General features: G+C 40.6%; 1 protein-coding gene across 1 annotated transcript in view; it reads right to left on the reverse strand.

Moving 5' to 3' along the window:
* Positions 1-7535: 7535 nt before the first annotated feature.
* The window catches only part of LOC145418472 (uncharacterized), a 38914-nt gene continuing 23901 nt past the window's right edge, over positions 7536-22548 (reverse strand). The window contains exons 6-7 of the mRNA XM_080286894.1: positions 8547-8805; positions 7536-8248 (exon numbers count right to left, since the gene is read on the reverse strand). Coding sequence (XP_080143020.1) covers positions 7536-8248; positions 8547-8805 — 972 coding nt within the window. The remainder of the gene's footprint in view (positions 8249-8546; positions 8806-22548) is intronic.

Consider the following 22548-nt stretch of genomic DNA (forward strand, 5'->3'; position numbering starts at 1 on the left):
TTATAAGAATATAAACAACGGCTCTATACAACATGTGACAACATTGTTTAGACCACGCTGCCACGTTTCCGGTGACCAGCGTGTTTGGGTCAGTCACGGCCACTCACCTACCACCCACCATGGACTGTTTATAGCTTGTATTTTTATACTGTAATAGCCGATAATAGCCTTAATGGAACCAAAAAGATTAAATGTAACAAAAGTATGGTAGCATATTTTTGTTGGAGTTACCCCATTCAAAATATTATAGAAAATGTTGGATAACGGATGGTTTTGTTTTGGTAAAGATGTGGCAGAGCTGTACTTAATCCCCCGCCCCACCCCAGAGCTCTTCATATCCTGGTTTGACTATAGTGCCTTCCATCCAGTGCTGTGCTTTTTATCACTGCTGCCACTATGTGATTCTGGTCAGCTTACAAGACCTTCACTGTACGTGACTTTCACCTTACGAGACTTTCGCGGTACAAGACTCACCATGTGAGACTTTCATCTTATAAGACCTTCGCTGCATGAGACTTTCGTCATACGAGACTTTCATTCATACGTGACTTTCACCTTACGAGTCTTTCACCTTACTTGACTTTTGCTGTACGGGACTTTAACTGTGCGAGACTTTTACCTTCCACGACTTTCACCTTACAAGACCTTCACCATATGAGACGTTCATCACACGAGACCTTCACTGTACAAGACTTTCATCGTACGAGACTTTCACTTTCCAAGACTTTCATCTTACTAGACTTTCACCTTACGAGACCTTCACTGTACAAGACTTTCACCATATGAGACTTTCATCATACGAGACGTTCACCTAACGAGACCTTCACCATACAAGACTTTCACCGTACGAGACTTTCACCATACGAGACGTTCACCATACGAGATTTTCACCATACGAGACGTTCACCATACTAGACCTTCACCATACGAGACCCTCACCATACGAGACCTTCACCATACAAGACTTTCACCATACAAGACTTTCACCGCATAAGACTTTTACCTTCCATGACTTTCACCATACGAAACCTTCACCGTACAAGACTTTCACCAAAAAAGACTTTCACTATACGAGATTTTCACCTTCTGAGACCTCCTTTACTAACCTCTTTACTACCCTGGGCCTCTTCTAAGCTTAATAAAATCACCTAAAACTGGCAATAATAAAGAAACACATCAATCTAAGTAGGCCACCTTAATTCCAGTATTCATCACTTCAAATAAGCCCCCTGCTGGAAATTTTGTGACAGTTTGCTTTTAAATGGAGAAAAAAATACAGTTATATTAATGTCTACTTACTACACGAAGGTCAATCACACAGACTTGATTTTTGCTGTAGGTTGTTTGTGGGTTTAATGATTTCCTAACACCTCTTCCTTTGTGATTTGTTCTGCATATTATATCTCAGTATTGTCTTGCAGGTTATTGACTGAAAATGTGTTGTTTCTTTATTGTTATTATTATTATTATTATTATTTAGTGGTAAGTGGGGGCACTCACCATCCACTCACTCAATGTAGTGCTGCTCGAGTGCCTGCCCATTCCTCTCTTCCTTTCTTCCTCTTCTGTCTTTCTTTCATTCTTTCCTCTTCCTTCTGCCTATGGGTGGCTCTCCACTGAGTGACAAGACAAATGGTTTCCTGTACACCAGGAAACCATTTACTATGCTGGGTGGTAACCATATAACCAAATTATGGCGCCTGGTGGTTTAGTGAGTAATTAAGGCGCTCCAGTCGGATTAAGCCTGTGCAGGTTTATATCCAAGGGATGTTTGGGGTTTCTTGCTCATGTAATGCCACTCAGGGATGAGTGAGGCTGGTCACTCCCATCTTAAATGTCAGGACCAACTTGCCTAGCCCTGGGCTCCTATGTTCATCATAGAGCAACACAGGATTAGATGATGAGTGAATGAATGAATAACTATTATTAGTGATGGTACTAGTAGCAGTAGCAGTAGTAGCAGTGGTGGTGGTGGTAGCACAGTAGTAGTAGTAGTAGTAGTAGCAGCCCCAGGTTCATCTAAAACATGAACCCAGTGGACTGCAGGATTAAGTTGCCCTTCTGCACACCACCATCCTCCCTTTGGGGGATAGGGAGGAAGATGAGGGATGTTTGTATAACCAGGCAGCTCCACAGCCCAATTACATCAGTACCACTACATGAAGGCATCCCTCTCCACCACCATGTCAATACTGAACAAAATAAATAGCATACAAGAGACTGCTAAGTTGTAATATGCAAAACAAACTGCTTAGGAATAGGTGTTGAGAAGCCTCCTATGTCACTTGAAATATGGCCCTGCTGTATATACTAATCTTCCCCCAGACTACAACAAGCAACCATCTACTTTACAATCCAGGTCCCAAATTTTAGCTCTGGGTACAAAGAGGGTGAAGTTGGCTTGTTTCCCTCACTGTACATTTATGGCAAAAATGTACCCCACAAAACTACACTCTACTGTACAATAATTACATCATGTTCATCTGTTACATGAGAGGTCTGTACAATGGTAAGGTTTCTTTCTACTAAATACAGTTTCTTCTACATAATTTACACCAACACTAATATTGCGATGCTGTAGAGTAATGGCTATAGTGCGTTTGTTTTAACCTGGCAAATATCCCTGACCACTTTCAGTTCAGCTGATGGCCAGGTGTAGTCAGACTGGATAAAAAATCTGAAAATAATTCATTCACTTTAACTTGGCCCAAATTTTGTCTTGTTGCAGCTTATTTGATGTAGTTCAGTGGCAGGAATAGACAATACTGCAGCTCTACACCTTTTCCATTGCACTTCTTCGTGACTAACGCCATATTCTAGCGATTACCTCTTGTTACACTTCAAGATGGATGGATGGCAATTTTAGGCCAAGGTAAAGTGAAGAGCGTATAGCAACCAAGAAGATTCATTTCAGTCTCATAACTAAGGATCACTGAATTTCATACAACGAATTTCATGTAACCTTGGCTTAGTTTTCAGGTTGCAGGAGTGGCCTAGTTCCCTCAGGTGAAAACAAATCAATTATAGTAAATGCTGGGGTACACAGAACACAATTCATGGCACGTACTAAGACTCAAGCGGAATGACCATCTTTTCATTACGGACTCAGGTTGGTTGGGTAAGATTAGGTAACATTTTTTTAAGATTATACAAACAGCCATTCTTTAACCCACCGAGATTGACCTCCAGAACTTAAGTCTTTTTCATTTTATTCATGGCATATGATGTGTTTATTTAGCAAAGGATTTATTGTTCAGAATGAAGGGGTTCGTTAGTTAGTTATAGCCATCATTTTCCCCTTCCATGGTGCTGGAGAGGGATGCCTTCAAGTGGTGGCACTGATATAACCAAGCAACTCCACTACCTGGTCATACAAACATCCCTCAGTTCCCTCCCTCTCTTGAAGGACGATGGTAGACTGCAGGAAGGCAGTTTCAGCCTGCAGTCCACCAGGTTCACATTCCAGATAAACCTGGGGCTACAACTACTCCTGCTACCACCCCTTCTCTACTTGCGCTGTCTCCAAAGTTGAATAAAATCATCTGGCAGCAACAGGAACAATTTAAAGAGGATGTCAACTGGTTGCAAGTGATTAAGGACACTGCACTCTATGTTGGAGCCTTTATAAACAATACAATGATATGATACTGTCACAGTCTGAATCTTGTCAACACTTCCCTGCCTTCTGTCTCAATTAAAGGTGTTACATGAATTACTTTTATGTGATGCCAGTTGTATGGAAAGTAATATATTGCAACTCATCCCTGATTTACACTGGGGACTGCCTGTTTACCCTACACTACTGGGTGTTCATCTAATGGTACCGAGAATTAGGTAAAAAAGTCATGGTAGAGTATATAAAAGATTAAGAATGAGTTGGATGTTCACATGTCATCGGTTATAGTAGATGAATGGAAATGAGTTATGTGAGAGTCCTGAGCATGTGGAGTTATAGGGAGAGATTAACAGACAAATGAGGAAATGAAGGAACATGGTGGTGTTGATGTGTACGAGGAGCATGTGGAGTTATGTGGAGAGATAGACATACAAATGAGGGAAAGGAGGAACATGGTGGTGTTGATGTTTATGACAAGAATATGGAATTATGTGGAAAGACAGATGGACAAATGAGGGAGTGAAGGAACATAGTGGTAGTACCTTGAGGTGGTCTGACCATATGGAGAAAGTGGAGAATGAGAGACTGACTAGGAGTAGTGTGAGTAAGGTGGAGGGAGAGGGACTGAGAATGAGACAGAGGGATGGGGTGGAAAGTATATGAGTGAGAGTGGTGTGATCTGGAAAGAGGCCATCCCGATAGTGGAGGAGATGATGACATGGAAGCAGTTCGTTTGGGACCACCCTTTCCAGGATTAAGGCAATAAACAGACAGTAGCCTACATGACAGTTTGCCTTTGACCTAAACATAATCCTTCCCTCCCTCAGATTACGTATTTTTTATCTCATTCAGGCAACCACCAGACAATTATATTAAACTTGGAAAGGGACTCTTAGTAGTGAACGGGTTAATGAAGGCTATATCTAAGCCCTCCATTTTGAAAAATATCTCGTGTGGAATAAAAATAATCCGAGGAAAATAATAATAAACAGAAAATACAGTACAGTATTTTAAAAGCCCATGGATTACAATAAAAAGATCATGGCAGCATACCAACCGTGGTTACTGCCAAAAAAGTCCATGGCAAATTGCAGAGAAACTTGTCTATCACAATTCCATTGATACTTTTAATACTGATTTGCGTTTCCTCCAATTCCCGGTACCAGGTGCATGGAAAAAGTTGTACAGCAATATTTTAGGACATAAAAAGCAGTAATATTTTGCAACAGAAGTTGTAATGTTTTCAGTACTGTATATATATTTACACTATTTACACTGATGTTTCTGAAGACCTTGGCCATGTATGCACGTGTGAGCCTTTTTTCACCAGTTCATGACCTGTCTTTTACACGCAGTGTGTCCAGTCATCTCAAAATTATCGGATTTTGAATTTGGCTCTGTCATTTGTCTATACTGTATTTTTTCTTAGAAAAAACTGTGGGCTTCTGGCCTTTGGTTCCTTCTTCCTTGCATTTTCTATATATATATATATATATATATATATATATATATATATATATAACTTGCTATACAGTAAGGATCACAAGCATTATATATACACGGTTTCCAGGATCAGTTATATAAGCTGATGACACGTGTATCCTTGCTATGAAGAGCTATAATATTCTGGTACATACAAAGTTGTAATATTCTGTAATAAGTAATTTTTGCTACACATGTTGGAGCCATTATAAATGATACAATAAGCGGGGACTTTTTTAATAGGTTGTAATTTTTTGCAACACAAGCCTGGTTTTGATATTTTCATCCATCAAGGGTAGTAATTTTCTAGAAATAATGCCTAATTTACAATGATAAATACAATCACTAAGAAGCCTCCCCAGGATCAAAAGTTAGATGTGACGGCAGGTGGCTGGGGCGTATGCTTGCTGAGGAGGTGCTTCTTGAGGCTGGACTTGCGGGCGGTGGCATGGTCGCAGTATGGGCAGTTGAACGGTTTCTCCCCTGTGTGAATCCTTACGTGGCGGGTCAGGTCAGAGCGCAAGTAGAACGAGCGAGGACAAAAGTGGCAAGTGTGCAGGCCTGGAGTTGGTAGGGTGGTCGGTGGTGGGAGGCTAGACGGTGGTGGTGCAGCGACGGGCAGCACGTTCAACGGTCTCCCCATCCCCTAGAAGAGGAACACTGGCTTCACTCACAGAGTAAATAAACGGTAAGCAGTAACAGCCCAGCCCATACAACAACACCACTTCCATCACTCACAAAGTAAATGCTGTAAACAGCAGTAGCCAATTCCATTTTACCCCCTTCATTGGTCTCCCCATCCCCCAGACGAGGAACGCTTCCTGCATTCACACAGTAAATAAATAGTAAACAGCAGTAGCCAGTCCCATTTCTCTCACTTTATGGTGTTTCACTCACAGTGTAAGTAAACAGTACATGGAAACAGGTTTCCTAACCCCTAGAAGAGAAACACCTGCTTCACTCACAAAGCACCATAACAAAATGCAAACCACGCCTCAAAATACAGTAAGAAAGCAATATAACATTTGTTTTTCCCCCAGGCTTCTTATTTTATCCAGGTTCTTTGCTAACTGTCTGCCTTCATTAACATATTTGCAAAGTTGTAATTTTAGTAACTGAACGTGTGACTCCTCTGAATGCTTTGATGGGCTGTATGATCAGTAGAATTCTGCCTACTGAGTGTCAAATGGAAGCAGAGTGAGAAAGGTAAACAGAAGAGATGTAGATTGTGATATAGAAAGAAAGGAGGAAACATCAGCACATCCTTCCTTCTTATACTCTTTACTTGTGTGCCTCATGTTGCTGTATCATAAATTTTTTCATGTAACATCTTCTGTTGCCAAAGTTGTCAAGGAAGTGTTGGCAAACTCTGATTATGCTTCAGAAACTAGGATTATTTTTTTTATTATTATTTTTTTAGTAATAAAGTACTAATATTGTTTTATTAATAACTGTAGGACTGAATACACTAGGGTGTTTATAATATTCTCTTACGTGAGATAAAAACTGTATGATACTAAGTGTGGGATAGATGGATGAAAAGTTCCAGTGCTTGAAAAATTTACCCTGTAAGTTATGGAGTTGGTGTCTGCAATTTCTGCTTTTGAATGAGGCTGAGGATGAAGTGGGGAGATGGAGTGGAGCAGTATATGAGAGAGGGGATGTGTGAGCTGGGGGGACGGCAGTGAAATAGTAAGAGACAGGGTGACATGGAGGTGATATGTTTGTGGCCACCCCTTACAGGATTAAGGCATCTGGCAATAGACAGATGGATAGAATGGTTCTTTTAGATGACAACTTAACCTGGATGTAGATTTTACTGAACCAGGTTAAATTACACATAAGTTCATGCACCCAAATTGGGCATTTTTTTCCATCCATGAAAACCTCCCTCCTAAATGGACATAACATACAATTAATAGGGTACTGTACTGTATGCTTTCTGTTTAACCAATCCAAATATTAACACAGTTTTTGAGAAGGTATGCTGCAAAATGATAGAACTTTTTTTTTTTTTCCTTTTTCACTCCTCCCCTCCTCAACATTTTTAGCTGAGGACTCCCTCCCCCCACTGCTACTGTGGATACACCCTCGCTAGGCATACATACACACAGACAAAATACAGTCTAATTTAGAAGTTATTCAGATATAAATAGCTACTTTCTTTTGATCTGGTGGAACTGGGTTACTCCCACAACCAGAAATGTGTTGGCTGCATGGAATTCCATAAGCCTAATGATTTCTTTTCTTTGGTGGTCAAACAGACCTAGTAAACTAACTACAAATTTTTGTCAACTGAGCTGAAAGGTGTTAAGGATCTCTGTCCAGCATGAACAGATGCATTATGGTACTGAACCATTGTTGAGAGAGACAGTATGGGTGCGGCTCACCTAGTTGAGAGCCTGACAGAGCAGGGCAGTACCAGGGCAGGTGGTGACTACTCTGTGTCGCTGGTGGAATGTGAGGCTCCACTGTCCACAGTGTCACTGGAGGGACATGTGCTGGAGGCAACACCTGCTGCATTTTCCAGGTTTTGAGAGGAATGTATCGCTGGCAGGTGTGGAGTTGCACCTGCACTCCACGACTGTGATGATACATTTGACACATTCTCTGTGGGGCCACCTGTCAAATACCTATCAGAGGAGGAGGCTGGCAGAGCATCACAGTCCTGCAGGGAAGGAAACATGGGCAGGTCCAAGTCTCCAGTGCTGGGATTCCAGCTTTGTGCCCCCTGGTTATTGGCTGAGTCTTGTGATGTACAGACACTTGAACCAGGCAGGTTATCTGGTTCTTGTGGAGGGTTGAACTGTGGCAAGGGTGCAGACTGACTGGTGCTCCATGATTGAGATGCAACACTCTCTGAGGCATCCATTGAAGGACAGCTGCTGGATGCAATGCCCTGGATGTTGGTACTGTCTTTCGGGGGTTGGTACCCAGTTGAGAGGGGAACCTTGGTGGTGGTGCTCCATGACAATGATGCAATACTGTCTGCTACTTCATTAGCCAGACTCCTGCCAGCTGAAGGTGCCAGAATGTTCTCTCGCTGCAGCAGAGACAAGACTGCCGGCAGTGTTGGCACGGCAGAGCTGCCCCAAGAGAAACTCTGGCTACTACTGCCAAACGATGATGTGTCGTTTGATTGTTGACGCCCTAAAACAAGGAGTCAGCGTTCAGCAACACATACCGTGGGTGACTGCAAGTTATGTTACATTGTCAATCACTAACACTAGTACAGTATGTGGCCACAAGTGAAAATTTTATTGTAAAAGGTCAAAACTGTGATACTAACTTTTATGCCACTTTAATCAATGTAAATCATGAAAATATATGAGGCATAAGAGAACGTTGGGTTAAGGTGATAACCCATAGTGATGTGAAGGCACTAAGCTAGAGAGGTAGAGGTGAGGGCAACAGTACTGTTGACCTTGTCAACGAGGATCCAACACACCTTGCAGAGCCTCCATCTTTATGCCATGTTCAACCACATTGTGTCGGCTGATGAGGTGCTTCTTGAGGTTGTACTTGATGGCCGTGCTGTGGTCACAGTAGGGACACTTGAACGGCTTCTCCCCAGTGTGAGTCCGAAGGTGTCGGGTCAAGTCAGATCGGAGGAAGAACCTCTTAGGGCAGTAGGTGCACTGGTGGCTGGCCCCGAGGGAGTGCCCAGCCAGCGCTCTGGCCCACACCGATGACTTCCCTCCACCGCCCTAAAATACACACCAGATTTAGGCCAGTTATCTTTATATCACCAACACACAAACACCTCGCTATATCTAGCTTATCAAACTACAGCCAGATGCCTTCATCCCAGAGGGGATGGCCACAAACAGTGTGCCTCTGCATCACCCTGTCCTCTGCCATCATGCTGTTTTTCCTTCATCTCACACCACCCTCATTCACCTACCTCTCTCATCCCTCCACCTCTTCCTCATAACCTTTTTTACTATCAAGTAAGCTCTGTTGGTATTTATTAGGCTAATTTGGCAGTCTCCCCCAATTTACAGCACCAGTTGTATAGAGAAAAGCTGTGATATGATGTAGAAAGTAGTGACGGTGATTAGATGGATGTGTAGTGCGTCCTTGAATGCAAAGCCTGGGGGAGCTAGGATTATGACTGAAGAGTTGAGAGGAAGGATGGGATGGGAATGTGTTGGTGTTGTGATGAGCAGGGGTAGATTGAGATGGTTTGGGCATGTGGAGAGGATGGAGTGTGACAGCTGGGTGCAGAAGGTGAGGAGTGTGAACGTTGGGAGTAAGGTTGCGAGAGGCAGACCGAAAAAGACCTGGGATGAGGTCATGGAATGTGACCTCAGTGATAAAGGACTGAACAGGGAGGCTGCCAGAGACTGACAAATGTGGATAGTCACCATTATGTGACCAAGACCGACATACGCAAGCACGTTGGAGCCTTTATAAACAATACAAACAATATGAGTGATATTGCAGAAAGTGATATTTTGAAGAAAGTAATGACATTTTGTAACATATGTCTAAATTATATGAAGAATTTCATATACAGCACCATTAAGACAGTTCCTGTCTTTTCATTTGTAGGATTCATAAAAAAATCAAACTACAGTGGCTATGCATTTATTTGTATTTTTCATATCAAACAGAGTACACACACAATACAAAGCCATCTTCACTGTTGCAATAGGATGAAATAAATAACCTTCACACACACACACAGCCAGCCGACTTTGGTTTCAACATTAGGGTCTGTATTATTCTATGTTTTGGAGGCTCTCATGCACCACTTCCTCTATCAGCCTTTGGGTCCTTCTTCCTTGGATTAAAGAAATTGATTGTTTTTTAAAGAGTACGTTAATATTGTTACTTGCTTTTTTTTAATTTGTATACTGAATGGAAATACACAGAAAACAAAAGAATCATCTGGGGTAGTATGCAGATTAAATCACTTAGGAAGATGTGTTTGACAATCTCCTACACTGACAATAATACAGGCCTAAATGATTCCCATGAGAGAGAGAGAGAGAGAGAGAGAGAGAGAGAGCACTAACTACAGAGAGAGAGAGAGAGAGAGAGAGAGAGAGAGCACTAACTACAGAACAAAGAGAGAGAGAGAGAGAGAGAGAGAGCACTAACTACAGACCTAACATTACATTTAAAAATAAATAAAACAATACTACAGATATGCTATAATCTAAAACATGGCATCTGTGGTACATCATTAGCTTTTAATCTACTGGCACAGGATTTAAATTACCCCTAATCAGAGTGTCCCCCCCAAAATCAGAGTGTCCCAAAATTTGAGTTTACACAAAAACATCCTTTAGTATGGAAGAGATGGAGAGGGATTTTTTTTTTTTTTTATCTTTTATTTATTTCCTTACAAAATAAATCAGTGCTAACCATACCTTCATGAATTAAAAATCAAAATAAATTACTCAAATGTTTTCTCACACACAAACACTCTGCCTTTCTACAGCACTGTCCCTAACTCAGGATTCTCACACAGTCTGGACAACACAGTCACCCCTTAAGTAAGACATAATATAGTGCATTCTTTTATTCCTCTACCTATTGTTTTTGGTTTTTATTATTATTATTTGTATTATTATTATTATTATTATTTATTATTTCACCATGGTCAGGAACACCAATAATGTGGCTTGGGCTGAGTGTGGTGACATTCCAGCTGCCATGTGTGTGTGTGTGTGTGTGTGTGTTTTGGAGGTTATTGTAAGAGCTTTGTTGGGTGTATATATGTTCTGTGTGTGTTTTGTGTGTGCTGTGTGTATGTATAATACAGTATAGTAAATTGTTAATGTGTGTGTTGGCAAGGTGTGTTGGTAGAGATGTACATGAAAAAGGATGGCTTTAGAGGAATGGCCTAAAGCTGGGAAACCTTTTATAACAGTTTTCACATTTTTCCATAGTGCGGATTTCTTTAAGAGGCAACACATGTACTCAACGGCTGACTCTGTTTGAATTAGTCCACATTAAGGAAGCCCACCCTTGGCTTAAATATGCAGCAATATTATTCAAACCTTGTACAATACTAGAAGCTGTGAATATATGTGGTCATCATTATGAAACACACACATCTTTTTACATATGACAGAAACTTTATTATTATTATAAGTGAAGGTTTACTGGTTTTCTTACTTAACAGCAAAGCAGAGTAGGTACTGCTGTTTAAGATATTGTTTTTAGATAACATTATTTTCATCAGTGTTGCAATACTGTAGTTATCATGTCAACCTCTTGCTACTACTGGACATATACAGGCAGGTCCTGTCATACAAGCATCTCCTGTACCAGAAACAGATGATACGAGAGTGGGAAATTTAAACACAAATTTGGTGATGTCAGCAGGATCAGTCAACCTAACTCTATTTTCTCCATAAGTTACGTACTCCGTCGTACTAGTTTTGCTATCCTATTTTTTTTCCATCCGTTGTACGACTTCCCGTTACCCACACAGTCCTCCATTACCACATCCCATTTGTATAAGAGGACCCACCTGTGCTTGGTTTAGGATTTTGCCCAAATCATATAGTGACTGGGTGGATTACCGTCAAATGCCTTATGTTACTGTACAAGGGAATATAAGTGACATCAATGCAATATAGTCAATGCTCTTCAATAACTTATCAGATTCATTATATATACAGTGTTGACAAATTCTCATAACCACTCTCAAGAGATGGAAGATTATGACAGGGATAATTCACAACACACACCAAACACGTACATTACATGACTTAATTAACAGGCTTAGTTTAGCGTAGGCATTACTACAATTACAGTATTAGATCCAAGACAGTAGGTGGTATTGTACTTCACTACCAACCAAATTACCAAACAAAATTTCATGGAAGTTGTTTTTTAAATTTCATAACTATGTTAGTGCTTTCATTCTCTACAAAATCAGTTCTTCCAAGAGAAATTATAAAAATAAAATTGTATAGGAGATGTTTAGTTATACAGTAATATTTTTAACTCAAGCCTATTTGATCAACTCTGAGAAGAGTTTCCTGGTGTACAGGAAACCATCTGGCTTGTCACTCAGTTTAAAGTCACATGCCAAATGGTTTCCTGTACACCAGGAAACCATTTACTATGCTGGGTGGTAACCATATAACCAAATTTTGGCACCTGGTGGTTTAGTGGGTAATAAAGGTGCTCCAATCTGATTAAGCTGGTGAAGGTTTATATCCAAGGGGTGGTTGGGGTTTATTGCTCATGTAATGTCACTCAGGGATGAGTGAGGCTGGTCACTCTCATCTTAAATGTCAGGACCAACTTGCCTAGCCCCGGGCTCCTACGCTTCTCATGGGACAGCGTAGGATTGAATGATGATGATGATGATACAGTATACTATTTTATGTGGGTAATCTTATTGTTAAATGGTTATTGGAACCCATATAGTAAACAAGTAATTTAAACTGAATCATTAATAATGAATGCACTCTAGATTAATTGAAAAACGGGACCTTGCAAAGTTAATCAGATGGTTTAGATACGTTGGAAATTTTGAATTCTCAGGACAAATAAAAATATTCAGGTAAAGTTTTACGAGTACCTTGATTTTCCCCCCCATGTTCAGGCAAATTAAGAAGAACTGTCATTACTGCAACATTTTTTAATATCTAACTTAGTAAAACATCGGAACTCCAATAAAACTGACCCGTAGCCATGGGTGATGAAGCAATGTGTCACCGTCATTTTTAAACATCCCACAGCCCATACCCTGTCATCTCTGTATGTTGTAACTAGATATTTGAAACTAAAAAGATAGAAAACTTATTGATGATGCAAAAGTACAAAGCATAACACACACTGATGCAACGGCAAAATGTTCTCAAATAAATTTGAACATTCGTCTACTTAGTCAAGTGGGACATCCCACGAGTGGCCTACCCCCCTCCCCCACCATCATGCAGTACATGCTAGATTAGATTTTACAAACTATCACAGTAATGACATGATTCACCTTAATTTGCCGGAACATGAGAAAAAATCAAGGTACTTGTAAAACTTTACTTTGACTTGTTTTGATTTGTCCAGAGAATTTAAAATTTCAAACTTGTCTAGACCATCTGATATACTTTGTTGGGCACTGTTTTAAAATTAATCTATGCAAATAACTATATATACTATTTCACTTGGGCAATCTTATCGTCATACGGTTAATGGAACCCTCGTAATAAAAATAATTTAAAACGCATCATTAATGATGAATGCGCTCTGACAACCAACCAGCTGACAGCTTTCAAAATCTTAAGGCTCATCTCTTCTCAGTGTAGATCAAATAGGCTATACCTTACAAATTTGCCTCCTTATAAATGCTGCAATATGATACTGACATTACAACAAATGGTGCAGCAGTTATTTATATATATATATTACTCTAACCTGACAAGGATTCCTAACTTCTTTTGAATCAGATGATGGCCAGGGTTAGTCATAATGGAGGGCTTATTTGTCTAGTAACCAAGAAGACTCAGTTTGACCACTGTGTAGTGTGGGATGCAGGCAGGCCACACGTAATGACCACGGATGCTCCATGACTGACTTTCAAAAATCAGGGGTTTGCACTACACACTGTAACTTAAAATTTAAGTATACGACTTTTAGTATATACAGTACAGTATTTAAGTTATGGGAGTAGCCCAGTTTCATCAGGTGAAAACACACCAACTATAGGTGCTCTGACAGTGCAATGTACACCCACTAAAAAAAATATTGGTTACCCTTGTGGTGTGGTACAGTATGACACAGGGACCAAGGATTCTAACCCACTAACAGTACAAAATGAACACGGTTTCACTTTTACAAATTATTTCAGAGTTTACTGCACCCAGGGGTTACAAATATTTTTTTAGTGAATGTAAAGCAAGAAAAATCCTCATTATAATTCAGGGATGTACCAAAATATCATGACTTTTTCTATGCAACTGGTACAGTCAACTGTGGAACTCTGTCGATGTAATGCAGCTTTTCCCTTAACATTTCCGTGTCCCCTATGCCATTTCATGACAAATGGTGCACCCTCCCCCATTTTATTTCAGTATCCCCTGTGCTGTTTCAAGACAAATGATGCACCCTCCCCTTTTTTTCTTTCATATCCTTTGGGCTGCCCTTTCAAGACAAATAGTGGACCCTCCCCCCTTTCATTTCATATCCCCTGGCTTCTGTTTTAAGACAAGTGCTGCACCCTGCCCCTCATCATTTCCGTATCCCCACTTGGGAGAAGGTATGAGGACCTCTGATATATTGCCTTCCCCTCGGGTCTCTGATATAGCGGCTTTCCGTCAACCTCCCGCTGATGCTTATTACGCATATGTCGATACACGTTTGAACTTATGGTGGTCCTATAGTCACAGTGGGGGCAGCGGTACGGCCTCTCCCCAGTGTGAGTCCTTAAGTGGAGGGTTAGGTTGTCCCGCCGTGAAAATCTCTTTGGGCAGTAGACGCAAGAGTATGGCTTAAAGTCCCCACCAGCATTCGCCTGCCCTCCTCGGCCCTAGAAGAAAGAGAGGAGCAATTCACAAATGGAGCCTTTTTTTCATTTTCTGTTTCGTGTTTATATTTACCCAATTCTACAGTCAAGAACAATGAATTTAATGGAGACTTTTGATTTTCTTTTCATGTTAGCATTCTACAGAACAACAAATTTCTCCTCTACAAGTACTGTCATAACTGAAAGTTCGCCAACATTTCCCTGCTGTTTGTGACGATGGATGATGACATGCAAGATTTCTATGTGATGACAATACAGTATTTCTATGTGATGACAACATGAAATGCACAACAAGGGTTTGAGAAGAGATGATACACTCTGAATATTGGAGGTGTCGTATGCAATAGTTTTTCTGATAGTACAGTACTGTAATTTGAAGCACACAACTAAATGAAAGAAGGAAGGATACTCTCTGAAAGTTGGGGAGGAAATAGAATTATGGAAGGCAGGAAGAGTGTTACATGAAATATTTATGTGTTAGCGATTTCAGCCTCACAGCAGTTGATTATGATAAGGAAGGATACTCTCTGACACTCAAGGGAGAATGAGAAATATGGAAGGCAGGACACAATACAGGCAGGGGACTGTCAGTGAACTTTTGCTTGTGGTAGTACATGTGGAGACGACAAAACTGTTAGGCCTTTCAGTACATTGGTGCATTTCACAATTTTACTCTTGATATCTCAAGACAGTTTGTTTCAACTTGGAAAAAAAGATCTGATATCTCAAGACAGTTTGTTTCAACTTGGAAGAAAAGATTGATGCATTGATGAAGGCTGTATCTAACCCCTCCATCTCAAAAAGTCTCTCTTTAGCTGGAATAACATCATCTGGAGATAGCAAGAATGGTACTGTTATAAAGGCTTGCATGCGTTGGCCTTGGTCACCTATTGGTGGCTCTCCATGCTGCTCAATCTCTTTCAGCCTCCTTATTCAGTCCCTTATCCCAGAATAAAATATAAAGAGGCATCATAGTGTTCCAGGGATTATGACACCACACAATCAGCAGTTACATAATGGTTAAAATATCTTCAGTTTACACCACAAGGAAACAGGATGGTCCATTTTGCATTATCTCCTCTCTACTTTTTTTTTAAATGGAAAGTTCAAATCATCAGTCCAGTCCCTGTCCGAGTGTAGCCTAGAATCAAATTTGCGTCCTTTTGGCCATGAGATCACTCCTCTAGGCATCTGACCACTGTCCCCCCCCCCCCTCTCTACTTGGTTAACAAACACTTTACCTAACCCATCTTTTCAAACTTTCTCTTTCAACTCAAAATAATCTGGGGGTGCCAAAAATACCTTAAAATAAAAATGTCATCATAGAAAATGGGTTAATACAAGTATGAATTTTACTAAGGCGCAGAAACATAACACTGTATCCGAGAAACGTCATATTTTGCATCTAAGGACAACATTCTGGTCAAATGAAGAAGCTTACTAACACCTCTTCCTTATCAAATTATTTCTGATTTGCTCCATTACTATTCTCTTGTGTGTTATTCAGGAGATCTATGTCAGTATTAAAAAAAATGCATGAAATATAAAAGGGGATATTAATAAATCACTGAGGAAGAGGTGTTAGGGCACCTTCTCACCCACTAACATCTCTTCCTTACCAGTTTATTTCTGATTCTTCTCCATTCCTATATTTTTGTCTGTTATTCAAGTGATCTGTGTCGATATTAAAAAGATACAAGAAGCAAATATGGAGGATTTGAATGGATAGTTTGGAAAATAAATCACTAAGAAAAAGGTGCTAGGAAGCCTCCTTACCCGACAAGAATATGAACCTAGGAGTTGTATTCTAAGTGGCATTAGAGAGTTTGCAACACATCTTTCTTAATTACAGCATTTATTTTGCATATTACTACCCTAGTATCCCCCACATGTATCAATTGTTAAAATGATATTTAACATACAGGAAGTACTGTACTTTATTTGGGCTTCCGGTAACACCACCTATGTGGGTGGTTAAGGTTTACTAATCACACAACGCCACTCACTGTTAAGCACCTGGCCATATTTGCCTCAAATATGTATACTGGTAGCCTTGCTTCTGGATCGTACTTTTCTGATGGGATGATAAAGGTATGATGTGTATAAATAGTGCAGTAGGTGCTGTACAGGTAGTAAATTGTCATATCATGTATAAAGGCTCCATGTATTACAATTATGCTGATAAAGAGTAGCCCATTTATTTATTTATAGTTGCTTGTGGTGTAATTCTTTAGAGCTGTCATAGGTTCCCCCCAAACTTTTATCCTCTTGCCTTTGAGTCAGAAGTATCTCTCACTTAAATGTTTTATGTTTTTTTTTGGTTAAACAAGACAAAATACTGTATAACACATTCCCCAACTCATTTCAGAATCTATGATTAATTGAAGGATCACAAAAAATTCCAGTATTGGCTGGGTAATATGTATTGTCACTTTGAGTCTTACAAAACTAGAACAGTACTGTACAATAATGTCTACCAAACCTCCAACAACAGCTGATATTACAAATGAAAATATTAGTAATGTCCCAAGTCAACCACTGTACTGTATTTATTAAGATTTCAGGTATTTGCATAGTGAATGAAAATAGAAATACAGCATTATATACAACTGATATACCGATATACCAATAATAACAGGTTATATATGGCAAAGAAAGTATGCAGTTTCAAGAATGGATAAATAATGCACTGTGCTCATCATTTTATTTGTTTATATGACTCAAATTTTGTTGTGTACTAAGGATGAGATGGAGGGTGGAGTGGAGAGGTATATGAAAAAGGGGGATGTAAGCTGGGGGAAGGGAAGCAAAATTGCAAGAGACAGGATGACATGGAGGCAATTTGTTTGTGGCTGCCTCTTACAGAACTAGGTCATCTGGCTGTAGATTAATAGGTAGAGACCTTGACTAGTTCTTATAGTACACAGTGCCATTATCTTGATATTTCTGGGCCAGTGCGATAAAGCAATGGTTCTTGATACAAACACAGAGGTTTCCCTTCTACATCAGTTCAAAGGAAGAGTATGGACGAGCATCCAGTGAGGGCAGCTGTACCTGTTCTTTTCATTGTATGCTCTGACAGTATCTTGATATATTTGGGTCAGTGCAGTAAAGTAATGTTTCTTGATGTCAACATTAAGCTTTACCTATTATATCACATTATTTATAAAGGCTTCAACATGACTACATGCATTAGCCTTGGCCACCTAATGGTGGCCTTCCATGCTGCTCGGTCTCTGGCAGTCTCCCTATGCAGTCCCTTATCTCTTTGGTAACACTCTATGACCTCATCCAGGTCTTTTTTGGTCTGCCTCTCACAACCCTACCCCCAGTGGTCACATTTCTCACTTTCTGCACCAATCTGCCATCCTCTCAACATAAACAAAGCATCTCACTTGAAATTCTGTGATGTATTTTTGACTAGTTTTTGTTATAATACATATTGCCGGAATCTTGATAGTTCTGGGTGACTGCGGTGATGTGATGTTTCTTGATGTGCACGTTAAGGTTTCCCTTCTGTGCACTCTTGAAGGAGCAGTGAGGGCAGGCGAAGGGCTTCTCCCCAGTATGGCGTCTGTAGTGCACGGTCAGCTTGGACTCACAGTGCGTCACATAATCACACTCTGGGTGCGGACACTGCCATCGGTTTCTAGCCCAGAGTTCCTGTTCGCTTGGTGTTACTGTGAGGGGGAGCTGTGGTGGAGGGGCACGGGGCAGTGAGGCAAGTGATGTTGGGGCATATGGTGACTGGGCATGCAGCAGTGGTGCACATGAGGACTCAGCATGTGATGGTGGAACACGTGTTGTCTGGGCAAGTGATGTTGAGGCGTGTGGCGAATGAGCACGCAATGGTGGAGGACGTGGTGATTGGGGAAGTGACGCCGGGGCATGACTCCGGCCAAGAGGGGAGGGCACTGGCACTGACACTGGTGGTGAGGCGACGAATCTCCCTCTGCTGACTCCTTCCTGGCCTGACCCCTGCTGAAGGAACAACAGTCCTCAGTGTGCTGCCATCACCTTCATGCCTCTAAAGCATCATCTACGCTGACACATTACCACATTTACAAACGAGTGACGGTGCTTCTCTACATCACACTCCTATAGTATATTTTACATCACTCTCACCACCAGGCTGTTATTACTAGTTCTACATCACTGTCTTCACCAGTGTATTACTAATTATACACATACAGTGGTGATGGACGGGGACATCTTCGCATGGTGGCAACAATATACAGTACACTGGCAGCTCCAGTGCCTACCATACAGTCATCCCTCAACTCCCTCCGTCCCCCAAAAGGAAGATGGTGGGCTTCAGAAGGGGAACTTACAGTCTCCAGTCCACTGGCTTCACATAAAAATAAACCTATTGCCACACTGGCAACATTCACATATGATATTGCTCTCACAATTTTAATTTTATTCCCAGTCAGCGTCAACGCTGGACAAAAATTTCATTATCATCATGATCTTTTTCCCACCTAGGGATGGGATAAATTAATGGTCTCTTTTTAACATGCTTGATACCTCCCCCAAAAAACTCATTCAGCTAAAGAAAAAGAAAAAAAACAAATCATACTGGAGAGGTCAATAAAATCCACATCTAATACCCCAGTTCAAAAAGTCTCTCCAGTTCAAAAGCCAAATATAATTGCCTGAAAGTTCGAATAATAAAATAAAAATGATGCCATAAATAAAAACTGTTTTAAAAATGCTATATAAGGTACAGTGATGGCTATGATGTTTTGTCTGTGTATTTGGTAAACAGACATGATATTATGAAGCAGTAATTCCCATGTATCATCACTCTTGATTTTCTACTCCACCACTATTATTTATTTATATTCCTTCCAGGTCTGTTATTTAATCAACTGAAAAACAGCAAGAAATCAGGGCAATGTTTGTCAAGGAAAAAAGAGAGAGAGAGAGAGCAAACACCAAACAATGTGACATGTGGTGATACTGGAAAGAGAAAGAAATAAGGTAAGAATGGATTTTTGCTTTTCCACCCTATATTACTTACACTTTAATTCATGACAGAGAGAGAGAGAGAGAGAGAGAGAGAGAGAGAGAGAGATAAAGTAACCAGATTCTTTTTCTCCCCTTTATATTATTTTCTGTTTATGTGAAGGAATATTTACCTACACAAGGGTGATAAACAATAACAACAAGTGATTCAAATATTTATTAATAAGAACAGCACTAAATAAAATACGAATCAACTCTAAATGGCACAAAACAGCCACCCAGTCTCAAGAAATGTGATTAAAAGTTTATATTGTACATTATCAGCATTTACAACTTCCCTTTTCAACATTTACAACCTCAAAAGCCTTGGTCATTCTAGCAAGCGCAAGGCCGCATCATTACCTAATGTGTGCTGGTGTGGATTGGAATTTTGCATTACTGTCACCCATACGAGTGACCACAGTGGATTCAGGAAGGTGTGGTGAGAAGTTCCATGGATTATAGTGATGCAGAACTCTCACCTGTGCCAGCAATCATTTAGTGTGAATATGGCTGAATCCCTGGTGTCATCTGATGGCTCTTTAGGCTACTGGATCTTTTTTATAATCTCTATCTACTCCCTTCCAGTCTAGTCCCTTTACCCCACGGTCTTTCAGTAACACCTCACCCAATGTCTTTTTAGGTCTACTCTTTACTACTCTGCCTACAACTTGTCTCTCTAGGTCTGCCCCTTGCCACTTTGCCTACAACTTTCACATCCATAATCCTCCTCACTCAGTTTGACCTCTTCCATTCTCTTCACACGTCCATACCACCTCAGTTTTCTTGCTTTTTTGTCTGCCCCTTGATACTCTGCCTGCAACTTTCATATCCAAAATCCTCCACAATCAGTTAACCTCTTCCACTCTCTCCACATGTCCACAGCATCTCAGTTGTCTTGCTCACATCACATCACTCACTACTATACTTTAATCCAAACCATTCAATCAGTGGTGAATTATCCAACCTGTCCCACAAGAGACAATACTCATCCATCTCTCCATCCTCAAAACAGTTAGTTCCATCCTGTTACTTCTCCATTACTTGTTAAGTTTCACTGCCGTACAACATCACACTTCTCACACAGGCAACATACGCGTTCCGTCTTTGAAGAGACAGTCTCCTCACTGTCAGGAGAGATTACATTTCTCTGAACTTGTAGCTACTTCTGATTTTGGCAATGAGGCCGCCTCCACCCCACCTCCAGCATTGATCACACCACCCAAATACCAAAATTCCTTCATATACACCCCACAGAAACACCACCAGAGTCTATACTGTCCATCCCAAAGGTCTTTACATTATTTACCAGCTACTGCAGCAGTCAAAGTTGGCAACAAATAATAACATTAGTACATGTGTATATGTAAGCTGCAGTGGTACAGCTCAGCAGTTCACATGTGGACTACCATGAGCTGCTACAGTTGCATTAATAGTTCACTGTTTCATACTTAAAACTATCTACTGTTGGGAAACTTTGATTTTAGGGAATACATTCCCTTTAAGTGACTAGTGTCTCCTTGCTTTTGTGTCAGCGTCCAGGTGTGCTGGACTGGTCACGTGATGCAGGAGTCAAGCCAGTGACTGAAGCAATCACAGGACGCATAAACACCTTCAGTACTATGACATATTTTTTATTATAGTCTTGCCGCCACCACACTTAGAGTCTTTCTGAACTGGAAGGGTTAGATAAAACTTTCATTAACCCCTTCAGCATAAGAGACCATTCAAAAGTTAAATAAAATCATTTGGAGGTAGCTAACAAGAAAGACACTGAAAAATACATCATGGCAGTGAAGGTGTTATGCCATGACATGCAAAATACTGTAGATGCATTTGTATTCCTGACTCATCAACAAGTGTAGCATCAAAGTAACCCTTGCTGTGAATCACGGGTAAACACAAGTGATGCCATAACAATAAACCTGAGTAACGCAGTACAGTATTTACACATGCTGAAAACTATGTTATACTAGGACATTTTTTTCCTTAAAAAAAAAAAAAAAAAAAAAAAAAAAGGCAAGACTTTTTCAGAATACTACAGTACAGAGTATATAAAATCAAGCAAGTAAGGTCTAAGATAAAATGATAGTCTACTGTGATATCTGAGGCTAGAAGATAGAAGTGAAATGTCAAATAGCATACAAAAGCTCTGTTACCTGGTACAGTATTGCCCAGTGACTGCCAGCAATACTGTTTTCACAGTACAGTACCGGTATACAAGATATCTTCCCAGACAATCCAGTTGTCAACCCAAAATAGTATACAGTACTGGCAAGAATATACCACAAGTACTTGATACCCTAGCAACAAACCAAGCATCAAGAAGACAAAAATAGTTATTGAGAGTATCAAAGACCACAGCTCACACAGTGAGCACTGGCTACAGAGCTCACTATAAGCACTGAGGCTGAGGGTGTGATCATAGACAAGTGCTCTGAGGGAACCTTTCAACGAGGTACTTCACTTCGGGATGGGCGGAGCGAACGTGCCTCCTCATATTGGATTTCTGTGAGAATCCCATCCCACATATGGGGCAGGGAAACGGCCGTTCTCCCGTGTGGGTGTACATGTGGTCTTTAAGGTGATGCCGCTTGCCAAACATCCGGCCGCAAACAGAGCAAGGGTAGCCGTGGATCCCCCTCACACCAACACCAACACCACCGCTGCCCTACAACAGAAACCAATTCTCAGCGCTAACGTACTTCTCTACCACTTCCAACTTTTTGTCATCACCATCCCCACAAAGCATTTAATGTACAGTACTAACACTGTCAGTCTTCTCCCGGTGACAACTCCTGATTGTTAATGCAGGGATGGCACCAAAATATGCATATACAGTAAATAAAAAAGTACCTTTGCTAATATGCAGGAATAATATGCAACTATTTTTTTTTTTCTGTAATACAGGAAAGGAATCAAGTGATGTACAGTACTTCATCAAAAGACCACC

The sequence above is a fragment of the Coenobita brevimanus genome, chromosome 114 (assembly GCF_032717465.1).
Source record: "Coenobita brevimanus isolate Jiangsu-jjx chromosome 114, ASM3271746v2, whole genome shotgun sequence".
NCBI classification, from domain to species: Eukaryota; Metazoa; Arthropoda; class Malacostraca; order Decapoda; family Coenobitidae; genus Coenobita; species Coenobita brevimanus.